This window comes from Sylvia atricapilla, chromosome 6 (assembly GCF_009819655.1).
Source record: "Sylvia atricapilla isolate bSylAtr1 chromosome 6, bSylAtr1.pri, whole genome shotgun sequence".
NCBI lineage: Eukaryota > Metazoa > Chordata > Aves > Passeriformes > Sylviidae > Sylvia > Sylvia atricapilla.
In genome coordinates, this window is record NC_089145.1 from 45,659,076 (window position 1) to 45,674,624 (window position 15,549).

At 42.6% G+C, this 15,549-nt stretch overlaps 1 protein-coding gene across 3 annotated transcripts in view; it reads right to left on the reverse strand.

The window, feature by feature from the left end:
• Positions 1 to 15,549, reverse strand: part of ITPK1 (inositol-tetrakisphosphate 1-kinase) — a 143,843-nt gene that overhangs the window by 7,927 nt on the left and 120,367 nt on the right. For all 3 annotated transcript variants that reach the window (XM_066321795.1, XM_066321796.1, XM_066321797.1), the window contains exons 6-10: positions 13,407 to 13,505; positions 11,483 to 11,523; positions 7,767 to 7,932; positions 5,528 to 5,595; positions 3,912 to 4,074 (exon numbers count right to left, since the gene is read on the reverse strand). In XM_066321795.1, the coding sequence (XP_066177892.1) occupies positions 3,912 to 4,074; positions 5,528 to 5,595; positions 7,767 to 7,932; positions 11,483 to 11,523; positions 13,407 to 13,505 (537 nt within the window). The remainder of the gene's footprint in view (positions 1 to 3,911; positions 4,075 to 5,527; positions 5,596 to 7,766; positions 7,933 to 11,482; positions 11,524 to 13,406; positions 13,506 to 15,549) is intronic.

Genomic DNA, 15,549 nt, shown 5'->3' on the forward strand with positions numbered 1-15,549 from the left:
ATGTAGGGATTTTATGGTGTATTTAAAAGCTGTATGTCAACCAATTAACTCTTATCTAGGCTGTTACATTACTTTGGATTTTACTGTATTTGGTCCCAATTCTCCTAGATACTTAACAGGTCACAGAAAACACCAGCGATGTGAGACAACATCTTACAGTTTCCCTTTCTCAGAGGCCCTTGAGGGGGTTCACCCAACAAAACTCTCAGCTCAAACCACTAGGTTTCCCAGTGCCCCACATGACAATCCACTAGTTGGCAGGGGGCAACTGGGACTCCTGGGGCTGGCCATGGGAGTCAGAACAGGATCTCCACCCCTTGGACAGAAGTGCTTGTTACACTTTCTTGCTTATGTAAAAGCCATGGGATTAGCCTTCAAATCTACTCAAGAGTGCTTCAAACACCCCAGGAATAAGCCATCTCCATAGTAACAGCTTTAATATGCAGCGAGGAGATCCATAGTATCCCAGAGTGTTCCTGTCTGCACACTGGAAACAAACTAGCCTTGTAGGAGGGCACCTGGAAAACTCACAAAGAAGTTGCTTTAATTATTTTAATAGGAATAAGATGGCTAGTTCTTCTGTCCTGAAATCAGCAGATGTTACTGAAAGGAAGCTGTATGTAACAGGCAGGCTCTGTCTGTGCAAGTCCTCTGCACACTGGGTATGTGCAAGTAATTCTGGGCAAGTAATTCTGCCCAGTCACTCAGAAGAAACTTCACAGACTTGGAAAAAGGAAATATAAGGAAAGAAGGAAGAGAATAAGCTGTCTCAACTCTTGGTTTACAGGACACCTGGGAAGACTGCAAACTGTGTGTATTGCCTCACTTAATTCACGTAGGGCTCCTGTAGTTTTCTCAAACTAGTCAGTTGTGGGACACCACTGTGCTGCAATGATAACTAAATCAAGAAGCGCAGATTAAATTACACCTTCAGAAACTACTGGCAATGGATTTGGGATTCGTGTCACACAGGGAAATCAGTGGGAGGATCTAACTTCTGCATGCCTAAAATGAAACTTTCATGAATCCTGCTCCAGCAGGTGCTATCCTAGCACTGCCCACTCAAAACAATTTTGGAAATGCCTGTCTACAAGATGCCTGAATTTTGCTATACTGGGAACAGTCTCCAGAGTCCTCTGGCTGAGCATGGATAGGAAAGATGTCCACCCAGCAATGCATCTGAAAACCAGTGCCCACCTCTGTGAGCTTTGGTGGAGGCAAGAAATGGCTATGACCATTTTTAAGCTAGCATTACACATGCTACCTGCCTGATTTTTCTCCCTGATCTGGCACACTCAGCTTTTCTGCATCTTTGCCTGGTCAGAGCGAAGTGGACAGCCCATATCCCACATTTACAGCCATGTTTCTACGTACACAAAAATACACATTCAGATTTGATGCTCCCAGCTACCATGCAGATTCAGCAGAGCCAGCAGTTCACCTGCATGGTGATAGCCTGCAGCTGCTGGGGCTGGGTGAGCTCAGCCACAAGACAGCAGGCTACCTGGAACCTTTTCTCTCACTTATCTGAGGTCAGACAAACATAACTCCCACATGCAATGTGACTGTGCCTACAGTTTGATATCTCAGCTGGTAACCACTGATAAATATAGTACCAGTAGTTTCCCACAGAACAAAACACACAATAGGCCTTTCAGACATTTATCTTTAAAATCTTTTTGAAGAGTTGCTCGTGCTAATGGAGCAGATAACAGACAACATCCTCCTACAGGTACACCTGCTCTCAATCCTGTTGTTAAACTCATCTCAGATGACAGCCATGGAGTGGCAGATTCAAATGAGCTTCAAGCCTGGTAAACACAGAAGACAGCACACAAAAAAAGGCAGCAAGCCTCTGGGCAGCTGAACAAGGCTTTGGTCAGGCTTGGCCCCAGGCCATGGCTTGAGTTCCATGGAAGAGGCTGTGAATACTCTTTTAAAGGGCATCTCTTCCCCTTCCTTTTCCAAAGCAGTGGTGCAGAGATAATACTCTGGAGGGTTGGCTCCAGTTTGGCTCTACTGCAACTCTTGAAGGCTAAGAGGATTAGAGAAAGAAGAGCAAGGGAGGGCACTTCCTGGGACTGCACTGAGTTAGGAACAGGGAGGTCCCACTGCTGATGCAGGCCACTGGTGACTCTTTTGAGCTGGGCTGAGTGTGAACTTCTCACTAGCAAGGTGCTGGCTCTGTCAATGAAGTCAGTCATTGTAACTCTTCAGTCTTTAATCATACAGGCCCTTGGAGGGAAATGCAATTACCTGTGCTGAACACGCTTTTGAGCAACAGAGTACTCTGTGCCAAGACGTAACTTTGCTTCTGTTTCATTTTACCCCATTGCTTCTTCTCTGACCTCAGCAAACCTTGAGAACAGGGGTCATCTCAGTTCTGCTACCTTTTACAAATATGAAGCCAGTTCTTCCTCTCCCCTGCTTTCTTTTCTGTATGTCTGGGCCCTGCTGCTATCCTCTAGCTTTTCTCCAACTAGTCTTCAACCTACCCCCTGATGATAAAGTCAGTGGTTACCATCACAACCCACATGTTCACCACCAAAAAAACCTGCTGTGTGACACACAATGTAGATCTGCACATAAGAAACTTCCCTGCACTCTCAAGTCTTCTGCAAGGACTAAAGCACTATTAATTCAAAGTCCCGTCAAAGACCAATTACTGTGCAGACTGAAACACAGGACCTGGGCTCAATACTGAAAACTACTGCCTTAGGGTAGAAGTACAGCAGAGCAGTTCTGTAAACTTAAGTGACAAGAAGAAGACATTGGTCCTCTCTAAGTACATGTTTGCCACATTGCTGTTCCCCAATGTAGATTTTTCAACATTTCAAGAGAAGGATTCAATTTCAGTCTGTGCAAAGTACCAAATCCAAAATAATACTTGAAAAAAACCACCCAAAACTGAAAACATAAAGCACCAAACCAAAATGCAGTATACAGAATTGCAAAATAATGTCCTGTATCACTGACTTCAAAACCCAGTGTCTGAAATATAATCCTATTCATAAAACTGATATGGCTCAATCTAACACCCAGTTCATGTTGTTTCACTGCCCTGGGCAGAAGAGTGTTTTCATAGGTTCTGCAAATTGCATAACACCATGCAGTAGAACCATGCTGGGAAGTGACCTGAGAATAGCAGAGCTGAGTTTTAAGAGAAAGCCAGTCGCTGTGGAGATAGACAGACAAGGCACTAGAGGGCAGTAGGAATGAGGACCTGATTTGGGAGCTCAGGACAAGACCTCTAGATGCAAAGACAACACAGCCGTATTGAAAACTTAAAGTCTTCAATGGCAGGTTAAAGAAACTACACAACAGCTTGTGTAAGTCTCTGGAAACAAACACCATCCATTTAGGTGATGAGATTCCCAGAGAGAAAAACACCCTACAAAACAGTATCAAATGAGATGAGGTATTTTTTTCCTGGGTTAGACTACTGAATTTAGCACAAGTGACAGACCATTACTGCCTCACCCTTATTCACATTTACAACTCCTTTTAACAATTCTGGTGATCAAGGAGCTTGTTTATTTGTTTCCAAGGCATATGTTGCACTTAAAAAGTGGAGAATTTAGTACTCTTTTCATTTCAGAATGAGGGCTAGGCCCATACAGGCTGGGTCCCAGCACAGTCCCACACTGCAGTTCTTGAGTTTCCATTTGCACAGGAGGGCACAAAAGCTATGTTACAACTGGCCACTAAAATTTGACTGTATCTCCTAAGAGCTGATACTTCAGTAGCAAATTCCATATCTAGATTAGGATTCTTCCCTTCCCAGACTGAGCTCTATTTGATTTCAGAACCATCTGGTTGCTGCTGTCCCACCACCAGCCTGGGAAGCAATGATATGAGACAACAGCAGTAAACCTTGCTCCACAAAGCAGGAGTGGAAAGGCCTTTCTTACCTGGGAATGCATTTATATCAATTACTGCATGCTGCCCAGTCTGATTGTTAATGATGATATCAATTCCAAAGAGAGAAACTCCCAGAGCTTGCCGCAGTGCTTTAGAGATTTCCCGGATGACGTCGTCATTTGGCCGCTCAAATACTCCTTCAATTTTATCCAGCTGGAATGGAAAAAGACACATTACGATGGGACTCTGAAGCAGCTTTTTTAGTGGAAAGATTGATTTTCAGAAGTTTCCAGGTGCATAGCCACCAAATCTAATTGCAGAGAACCAGTGGCATGAAACCGAGAAAGACACCAAAGGGAAACTGCTTTCAAAATTCAAAATCCTTCTTAAATTGGAGATTCATCTGCTTTAAAGCATCTAGTTCTTCCTCTTCATACTGGTGCAGCTATAGAAGCAAAGCAGTGTAGGAATGAATGGAAAATCAGACTCATTATTTTGAGTACTAGATCTACACCTTAAAAAACAATCATGTGCTGCAGAAGTTCTGGCTATCATTATTTCAGTGTAGATCGAGGTCTATCTTAAAGGGCTGATAGGACAGACTTCTGCTGTTAGTTTAATCTGAGTCATATAATACAACTCAGCTGATATCTTAGGGGCATAGCATACCTTTTATGTGGGTTTTCATGTAGAAATTATTTTGTAAGTATTTATTAAAATGAGTGACTCAGGTTACTTATGACTGGAGGATGCAATCTGCTTCACTTTTTAAACAAGGTGTTACACAGCAGAAGTATACTGTTAGGCCTACAGAAGCATGACTGGAATATGTATTTGTATGAGTGAGATGGCAGGTAAACCACAGGAGCACACTCTCTAAGTCTGAAAGCAAATTTTTAGTAATGGCTTCTCCCTCAACATAACAACAAAAGGAGTTATGACTAGCACAATTACAGTTTTAATATTCAGCATGCCTACCAGTGCTGCACTCAAAATTCAAAATCAAATATGAAATTAGCAGAGTTTGTGAAACAAAAAAGAATCCCAAGACTCAAGAGATTGAAAGGACCCAGTGCTGTAAAGTGACTTTCAGTAGCCGAGTGCCCAAGTACTTGTTAGGATTCATATGGTCAAATCTTATTAAAAGGGCTGGTAATGCTAGCATGAAACTGCAGTGTGCTGGCACTGCTGGTCTCAAAGGACACCCAGAAATGGTCCCATGGTCACAGCTCAGGCATGCTCACATGGCAGACAAATACTGGCCCGCTGTGGCCTTGTGCCAACACAATTTCTATGCTTTAATTTTCAGTGTTTGTCTTTCCTCACAGAACTGAGTCCTACAAGGATAATTTATGCTTATTAATCTCTCTGGACAGGAAAAAGCCAAGTGTTTGCATTCAGAACCCCCTTTTTCCCTTTGCCTAGATTAGCCCTGGGTAGTTTGGGAAGCAGCACATCCCTGCTACAAGCTCTTCCTCACCGGAGCTCGGTAAGGAAAACCAGAGGGGGACACAGTCATGCTGGTTCGTGGTACCAAACAGACCTCAGCCTGCAACACAGAAGCAGACAGCTTGTGAAAGAGAGTCACTAGCTACCAACATTTCCATAAGAAAGGATTAGATAGGTTTCCAGCTGCACTACAGGGAAAGAGACCAAGTGTACTTACCGCTGTTAAGACAGATGAGGACTCTGGTTTGGAAACATTGTGGCTATTGAAAAATATTGATTCTCTGTCTGCAATTAAAAACAGGTTGTAAATAACTTTATAACAGATTTTAATTTCCAAAGGAATAGTACAACGAACAGTAGGTGGCAGTGCATCCCCATGAATCTCATCCTGGTCTCAACCATATACCCCAGCCACAGGGCTCTCCTGCCGGCTGGCACTTGGCTGCCTGCACAGACACATCACCCACGGTTCTCAGGCCACAGATAAACAGAACTGCACACTGGGTAAACAGAAATCAGTTTTCCTTCCTTCACCAGAGCAAATTCACTAAGTTCGGTCAAATAATGAAGTTAATTTTTACTAATGTGCCATACTCAAAGTGACAGTTCCAAGAGGAAGGTGTGTGACAGAAGGGAGAAGCTGCAATCACTGGAGGTGGTAAGCTGGTAGCACCCAGGGTACAGTGATAGCCCTGTGAACCTGGGCAGGGCACTGTCACCATGGCAGAAAGCAATATATTTTGTGCCCAGGACCTTGTTCTTCTTTTGGAGGCACCACAGGAATGCAGGAGACACTCTTGAGGTGACAGAAACCACTAACGAAACACAGCGGAAACCATGGGGAGAATTACACCAGCACCTCCCACCCTGCTTTCTCTGTGCCAAAGGTTTTACTAGCTGAAAGAAATCCTCCACTATGTCTCCTTTAGGACTCCCACCACAGCAGACTGATGGCATCACAGAGACAACCTGCACGGAACACCTGGACCTAAGTCTCAGCATGCAGGTGGCAAGAGTATTTCTGCTATGCTAGTCTCTGACTGGACATTCAAGAGCAGCCTCAGGGCACATACAATAAATACAGGAAAGCTGTGAAAAGCAAATCCATGTCCACCCTGCCGTTCGACCACTAAAAGACTTCTTGTCTTTCCTCTTGTTAAGAAAGATCTTGTACTTTCAGACATAGCTCTTTCAGTGTCTCACAGCCACCAGACCTGCTTAACCATCAGATCTGCCAGGTCAGGCTCCCGTGGCACAGCCTCCTCAAACTCTCCCAATGTGGGTAAGAGAGAGAGACACTTACCCTCGTCTGCCAACAAAACTTATTTTTACGTGGACTTCCAGACAACCTTCAAGTCTTACACTAACAGATGAGGCATTAGCTAAGGCATTTTCAGACAGATGTCTTAAAATGTTCCCTTCCAGCAAAAGTACAGACCAACTGTCTTAACAGTTTATATGAACACAGATTCTGGCCTACTCAATTTCATCAGGACATGGAGCAGAGCTAATTGTAAATACAGGCATACATAGCTACAGACAAGAACTTCTACCAGAATCCTACCACACCTATACTAACAAAATACATATTTGTGTTTGAAATGCAGTGGGGAGCATACACGGACATACTAGGATTAGCAGAAAACACTAAGAAAAGTGACAAAAATCTAGCATTTAGTCATTCATCTCCTTTAGTCTGATCCCATCCTCACTTCCTGGATTGGTCCAGTTGCTATCAGGTCATGCTCGCTCCCATCTATGTGCTGCTAATTTTTTTATGCTTTTAGTAGGCCACAGAATGCAGTTCCCTGGAAAGGAGCTTTTTTCCATAAAGGAAATCTAAGTAACCTTTAACAAAAACCCTTCAACTGCTTCTCTCCAGTGACATACAGAAGAATCATTCCTCTCACTGAAAAATCCATTCCCCCTTCTCCCCGGGACAACTGATATGTACAAACCAAAGGACAATTCCTACCAAGATTTTTGACACTGGGCCTCACATGAAGAGGGAGGCTCATTTAGGGCAGAGTACAAGCAATCTTTAATTTAAAACACATACATATTCAAGGTAAAAATAGGGAGAGGAAGTGCTGAAATGACAGAATCCAGGAAATTCTCTCCAAAGCACATCTATAAACAAACTCCGGAACAAACGACACATGAACTTACTGTGAAAGGAGAGAACTTCTCCCCCTTTCCACATGACATAAAACAGTGTCTAACAGGTAAGACTCAGGTTACCATTGCATAAATATTTACTATATGAATACCATTCGAACATATTCCAGAGCAGGTGAGTTATCTCCCTTCCTATTGAAATAATACAGAAGAGGAAACATAGTATGTCGAAACCAGCTGACTTCACTTCGGCAGTTTTTTCACAGATATTTTCTTCGGAGATGTCTCCTGCCGAGGCTGCAAGAACAGACATTTTCTTTTATATCAGTACAATGTACCTGAGATGCCTGCAGAGAAGTTCTTTAAGGATGGTCTTTTCACCACGGTGTAGGATTCCCCGACCACAAAAACTTTATAGAGCACAGCATTGTGATTGATGAAGCTCTGAATGACACAAGGGGGGCGAACAGCTTTGAGGCCTTCCTGGTTGAAGATGATCGCCATCTGGAAGCACACGCACACACAAGGTTGTGCACAAGGCTGGCAATAATTTCATGCTTACCCACACCTGACAAGCAACAAGGGAGAACATCTACTGGTGGATATATATTGACCATGTGCAAATTCCTTCTCCACATCTTGTTCTATTTCATTATGCTTCATTTAACTGACACAGAGCTCTACAAACACCACTGGCAGTGAAGTTTTCATTTTCAATCAACATTTTATTCACAGCTCTTTGCAATTGCATTTGCTGCCTTTAGCTAGGAAGCCACTGCAACTGCAGGTACAGTGAAAGGGTAAAACATCTGACTAACAAAGATGACCAAGCGTGTATTGAATACAAGCCTGCAGCATGAGAACAACAGAAGGAACAGCTCTGTGCACTAGCTACACAAATTCTTCCCCACAGCTCTATTTCCCTGATTTGGTTCAACCCAGTTGCAACAGACTAAGCACCAGGGCTTCATCCACACCATCAGATAACATTTCTCAGACTCCAGAAGTCCTACAGCTAATAAATGCTGGCCTATCAATTTTCCTGCTTGGTTTCATCCCATTACTCCATACAGATAGTCCTCTTGAAGGCATTGGAATAAATACGCCAGAAAGGAAGGCATTTACTGGGCCTTATGAATGATCAAATAACTGTCTGAACACATGCATAGTAACTCAGTAGATTAACATTTTCTGAGTTCAAGTCATTGTGTGCATTCAATACCTGCTTGCAGCTGATATTCTTGCTGTCTCTATTACACTGCACAGAGTCAATCTGTGAGTGGTAACAACCTGTGCAAGAAATTTCTCTAACAGACAGAATCATCCATCAAGATGATTCACAGCAACAACATCATACCTCATTTGTCTGTAAGTGGTGGCAAGGAAAATTATTCTCTTTCTCCTCTTGTGAGATTGTTGGCATTATAGTGTCTACAACATCACATTGGCAAGAGCTGTGCTATTCCTGTAGTGTTCTGTTCCACTATTAGTTAATTGTTTCCCACAAATAAACATAAGATGAACACACTCAGCCTGTTTTAGAAGTGCGGAAAGCCAGAGTTTATCTTCTCAGCACAGCACTGATCTAGGCTATTGGAAGCTATGTGAAGCTTCTCTTCTGCAAAGCTCTGTGCTGGCAGCCCCATGGACTAGCACACAACCCATATAACTCCTGTGGTGTTGTGTTATGCTGGGTCACTGCAATGTCTCATGGTTTTTAACATGCATGAATAGAGCTCCAAGAATTTGCTTGCAGGGTGCACTTGCTCTTTGTCATCTAGCACAGACCTGCTGTGTCTGGCAGTAACGTGGGTACAATACTTGATATCATAATTTCCAAATAGCATGTCTCATTATAAATGCAGAGGTCTTTTGAAGGCAAAACAAAACATTTGCACCTAGAATTTTTACTGACAATGTCCATAAGGAATTCAGTCTCAAAAAACATAGTCATTCCCTGCCTTTTCCTTCTTGTCCGCTCAAATGCTCAGAAAAAAAGAATTCTGGATACGTTTCTTCAGGCTATGAGTCTCTCATGACAGCTTTACCAAAGATTAGTTACGTTCCGACCTGCTGGCAGCTAGGAAGCACAACTTCCAGCCATCATCTCTGTTCAAGTTTAACAAACTTGGTGCTGGCAAACTAGGGGTCAACTGCTGAGCAGCTGAGGCCACTGCTAGTGCAGAGGCCATGTAGAACTAGGGACACCACAGAAAGGGTGACACCACAGAAAGGGTGACACCACCTCAGCTTAACAACAGCATGTATTACATGAGAAAAGTGGAGTCTGCCAGCCTCACCTGGTGAACTAATGCACCAAATCCAAACTCACACAATGAACTTAAACTCAAGCCTGCACCTTCAGCTGTCCCTGTTAGCCAGTACCTGAACTTTCTTAACAGCCATCTTATAGAATAAAAGCAGATTTCTGGTTAGTGCTCTAATTTTAGTGTCAGCTCTGCACTGGAAATATGGATTTACCAAAAGCCAGATCTATTAAAAAATGGATTTACCAAAAGCCAGACAAGGAGTCATTAATAAAACACACAACTAATTCTTTTTTATGCTCCATCTTTTAGACAGACTGTACTGTAAAGCAGGTATTTATCTTATGCTTCCTTTGTAATTATTGACCATGAGCAATTCCAAAACAGTTCCACTCTGATCATAGTTTATTCTCACTCCTGAGAATTCAGCAACTCCAAAAGTGATTACTACTACAAATACTATGTAAAGTACTATGCAAGACTTCAGGTTTTTTCCAGAGGTCCTACTAAGCTCTAGTCATAATTTCCTGTGATAAAGTGCAGACTATGACTGTATTTTAGTCTAATTTTTGCTCTGGCAAGAGGCGTAGATGTGTCTGCACTGTATGAAAAAAGATCAAAAAAGATTCACCAGGGAAATAAAGTCCAAGCCTAACTGGACAAGTATTGAGAGGTTCATGCATTTCAGTTTGCAGTTGCAGAGGAACTCTTGACAGAAAAATCAGCAGGAAGATTGGAGTCTTAAATTCATTAAAAATCCAGTTCCCAAGTGATCTCAGGAATGACAGCAAAAATTTATAGCAGCTACTCCAGCAAATTAACAGGACTGTCTGTTGGCTTGTGAAATAAGTCAAGGTAAGGCCTGCCTGAAAAGTCTCACTGCATTTTTAATAGGAAGAACTGGTCAGTCAAGATTTGAGCCACAGCCATTCTGCTCATCTAGATTTACAATTTACTTCAAGGTCTTCAGCTCTCAGACATTGCAGCAATGTCTCATAGTGCAAGAGCAGTTGGGAAACCTGGACTGATGGCCATGTTGTTAACAATGGAAGCCAGGAGTTAGGAGAGCCAGAAGCAAGGGCTGCATTCTCAAAACTGATCTGCAGTAAGCAGGAAGGGAGGAAGCACAAATGGAAAAGAATTAAAATAGGACTCAACTCACTTATATTTTGAGGAAGCTAGTCTCATACGTAATGCACTCCTTCCAGGAATATACAACCATTTTAGCTGCAATTGCCTTACAGGAAGGCAGATAAGTTCTACCAGTCCTGTTCTCCCCACAGACCCCACTGTGTTATTACAACTGAACATTGCCTGGAAACCATCTCTATTTGTTACTCCCTTCCCAGCTCAAGGGAAGGCGCCAGCTGCTCCATCTGTAGCACAAACCCACTTCTCATCTGTAACACATACATATTGGAAAAGTAACTTTCTGGGATGGAAGCTTTATTTAGCAACCTCTTATCAAAGGAGAGACTGAAGGAGATTTCTTGCAGACAAACCTGACTGGAGATTACAACCTTCTAGAAGCAACAATATATTAGAAGCTAGAAACTGCTAAAAATAACTTGCTTGACAGGAGGTTCAATTTAACTCCATTTCAGATTTTTGAAAAATAATGGTGCAATTAAACATGAGGGAGAGGTGGGGAAGAAAAGTTTTTTGGGCACAGCCCTCATGCTCTCCACTACAGGATTAGAAATCAGCAGCCAAACCACCACAGGGGGAGTGGGGGACAGGACACAACTGGAAGCAGGGGAATAATACAGCAAAAATTTTTAACTCACCTCATGAGAGTTGGTTCCATGGGCCACTCTGGTTTTACAAACTGGGTAAAGAAAAAAAAAAAAAAAAACACCACTGAAACAGAACAAACAAACTCTTTATAATCCTGTTCCCACCCACACATGCAAACACTGGAGTTCACCAGAACAAGGCATTGACCGTAACAGACACCAGTGACCGTCTTTGCTTGGACCATGTCCTCAATCACTGCAAAGCTTGGCTTGCTCCAAGCTCTACTCTCTCAATTCCTCCCTGTAACTAAGGTGCAAGCACAGATCCTTATTAGGACTGGACAGAGTTGCAAAGCATCAGCTAAGAAGTTAGTACTAGTACTAGGATTGCCATCCTGTCTACTCAGAGAGCATTTTCACAACTGCATAACATTTTTTCTGAAGCTAGAGCTACTTTACAAGTACCACAAAACATCACTGTCCTTAAAACAAAGGAACTGGGATACAGTCGAAACCAACTTATTTTCTTACCTCCCTGCTTTCAGGGAACAACAGGAAATGTAATGAGCTGAACCAAACTAAGATATAACATATTTTTCACAGGCAACCATAGAAGGGGACAGAAAAAGGCAGAAAGCCTAGCAGTTTTTCTTCTTCACATTTATCTGCTCTCTATATCCTGATTCTCACCTTCATCCTGATTAGGAGGAGGAGTAAAACCAGTAAGAGGAAAGAAACAACATGCTACTCCTACTATGAGGCCGGAGAAGAGCTGAAGACCCTAGTCACACAATGACTAGAGCTGATGTTACTTATGTGTTAAGCAGAGGAGATGAAAACTTGCAAGTAGTGGGGGGTGGATAGGACAAGACCTCTTTGCAGGTTGTTAGAAGAATCAAATTGCCAGGCAAAAGGATAGGGAGCTATGAAAGGGAGATAAACTGCTCTAGAGTCCAAAATAACTTGGTAACTTGAAATTTTAGAAAGTGATTTATGATGTCTCACAGACAGGCTCTGGAGAGCTGGACCATTTTTAAGAAAAAATAAAAATACAGACAGGAAAATGAAAAAATACTCCCAGAATACCAAGGTATATTAATTTTCAGGGCTATTTTGTAATTTCATTATCATTTAGTGGGTTTGATTCAGATCTCCAGAATATATGCTGCTGACTTCTGAGGGCTATTCAGTCGTACTGAGGGCACAATGTGAAGAGGAGGGCAAAGCCATTTAGTGGGATTTAAAGTACTGCTCCACAACCTGTCTTCAGGAGACCTGCCTCATTTGGGAGAGCGATGGCAGGGACAGCAAAACATGCTCTGTCCATGAGACTTTACCTCTGAACCTTACAATGAGGCAAGCACCAAGGGAACAAACACCGACTAACGATCCTGCCCACTTTACACTGCAAGGAATCAAATAAAGGAACCAATTAAAGCACACGCCCCACAATGAAACTTGCTACAAAGCACAAAGAGTTCATTGCAGCTGCTTGAGCTGTGGGCCCTTGGAGTCTGTTATCTGTGTTAACCCTCCTTCTTTTTACCCTCTAAGATTGTATTTCCCTGGACCAGGGAAAGGGAGAGGTGGGTGAAAAAAGAGGACAGTCAGCAAGGAATTGATTTTCTCAAGAAAAATAATGAATGCAGCTGGCAGGAGAAACATATTGCACAAGTTCAGGGCAAGAGGCTAACTTTGTTAGAACTATTAGCATTTCCCAGGAATGCATGTTTAATTGTAGCAAGGTGTTGAAAGTAAGGAACATCAATAAAAGGCAAAGTAAAAGCTGATAGGGAGGGTGTTTGTTCCCATTCCAAGCAGACTGCCTCAGAGCATTTGTTTCAGGAAGGTTTTAATATCCTTGACACTTTTGGCAGTGAAACCCACACTCCTACAATGTTGGCTATGTTTTGGGGGGTGCATATGCAGCATTTAGAACCTCCTAGAAGCACCAAAGAAAAGCCCATGTACATACTGAATGGGAATGCCAGTCCATTCTTCTCTATAAGCTGTAAGGTATCTTCTCCACAGGCACTTGTCAGCTCCATAAAGGGTGGTGAACAGATCCTCTCATCTGCAAGAAAATAAAGAGACTCGAATGAAGATGAGGGGTTTAGCTCCTCAGCTGCATCATTACCAGCTCTCTCCATACTAGCTGCTTCTTGACAGTCAGCTTTTATTCATGCACCCAAAAGGACTGTGAGCCACGCCTGAATTTGGGTTTCTAGAAACATTTCAGAAGATGAAAGGCTCAATTTTCAGACAATCTAAATGGCAAAATAAAGCCAGTATTTTCACAGGCAGCAAAAATGAGCACCTAGTTAGGAACACATACCTGCAAAAGCCTTAGCAGGCAAGGTGAAAAGCAATTGAGATCTTAGCTCTTAACTTTACACCTACAAGCATAATTTTCTACAGCATTTAACAAAAAGCAGAATGGTCTGGAAACATGACTAGAATAGGCAGTCTCACAAAGCCATATCTCCTGTGGGGCTCCTCAGTGGCAGATTCCAGCATGTCTTTACTTCAGACAAGGTGTCAGAACATTCTGCTGTTCACTGGGATGGCTCTGCCATGAAAGCAGTGTTCATTTCGTCTGGCAAAGCCAACCAGAGCACAGCTGTGACACCATCATGTCAAGACTGCTCAGCAAGCTCTGGATAAAGAGAAGAATCATGGGAACCATGGTAAAATTCAACAGAGCAGGTCTGCTCCAGAGTTTCTGCCAATGTTGTGCTTGCTTACACACTGGGGTTGCAGGAAGTCTGGAGTCAAAAAGCAGCCCTCTTAGTGACCTGGTAACATGACTTGCTCTAGAATGCACTTTCTGTTCACTGCAGAAGAACTAGATTCCCCTGGGAATGCAGCAGGAAAGGCAGAGACCACTGTAGGACTCATAGAACTTGCACATAAATAGCTTAAGAGGGCTGGTTTGCAGTTCAAGTGTACAGAGAACCTTGGCTTCGGCCATAGCTGAGACAGGTCAGCAGGCCCACAGGTTTTCAGACAAAAGCTGTGTGCACATTGACAACACCAATTAAGTCAAATCAAGGACATCACATAAGTATGAACGACTATTTAAATTACCTCCTCAGTGAGCAGAGCCTTTAAAAGTGCTACTTTCATGGAGTTTGAGCTGTGGCCAGGAGCCACAAATGAATTATAACTTGAGTTAGCTGCACAGTACTGAACACAATTCAGAACGGGTCTGCCAAGACTCGCTTTTCAGAATTATTTCTAGAGAAACAGGATGACACCTTCCTCCAAGAAGCAACTGGAGACAAGCACAAATGGTGGGAGCAACTGCATCTGGCAAACTCAAGTCACAGGCTTATATCAACCAGCAACTTGTCTTGAAAATAAGCAAAACATGGCTAAATCCAAACAGGTGGAGGCCATGCTGTGCAGATGGTGCAGAAACTGAAAAGTGCATGTGAACTAAAACCCCAGCAAAGCTAAACATAACTCATGAGACAGCCATGCATTCAGAAATCCCTTTATAAACATTGTTTAGATTAATACTTTCCGCTTCATTGTAAGTATATATATAAAGAAAACGGAATCACTGAAAGTAACAGAGATGCAAAACTCTCTATATTTTGGTACACCCATCTCAATACATCCCCAAACTTTTGGAATATCTGAGAACTCTGTTCATTAGCAGTGTTGTCACTACAAGAAGTTTTCTGAGAAAAGGCTATTTTCATACATTCTAAAAGGAGCAGAAAGATTGATGCTTTGAGGTCAACCTTTACAAAACTAAACAAAACATCCCCGATTTCAAAGCTTTCAATCTGCTGCTATGAAAACAGAAAGCAGCATCCAAAAGTGACAGGTACTGTAATATTTACAAGCCTTTGCCAGAGTGAAAGTTCCTTAGTTGGATGAATTTAGGGAATAAGATTTAGTTTACAGATACTTGGGAACAACTTTGGCTTGGCAGCTCTCCCACCCACATGCTTAAGGCTCACAAATAACTTGCCTTTCAGACTGCAGATGTAGAGGAACCTATGGTTCCATCTTGCTTCCCTCCGTTTCTCTCCCATGCAAACAGGAATGGAAGACAGGGAAGATTCAGTGATTCTGCTGACTACATTAGACTTGCATGGGGAGATGAA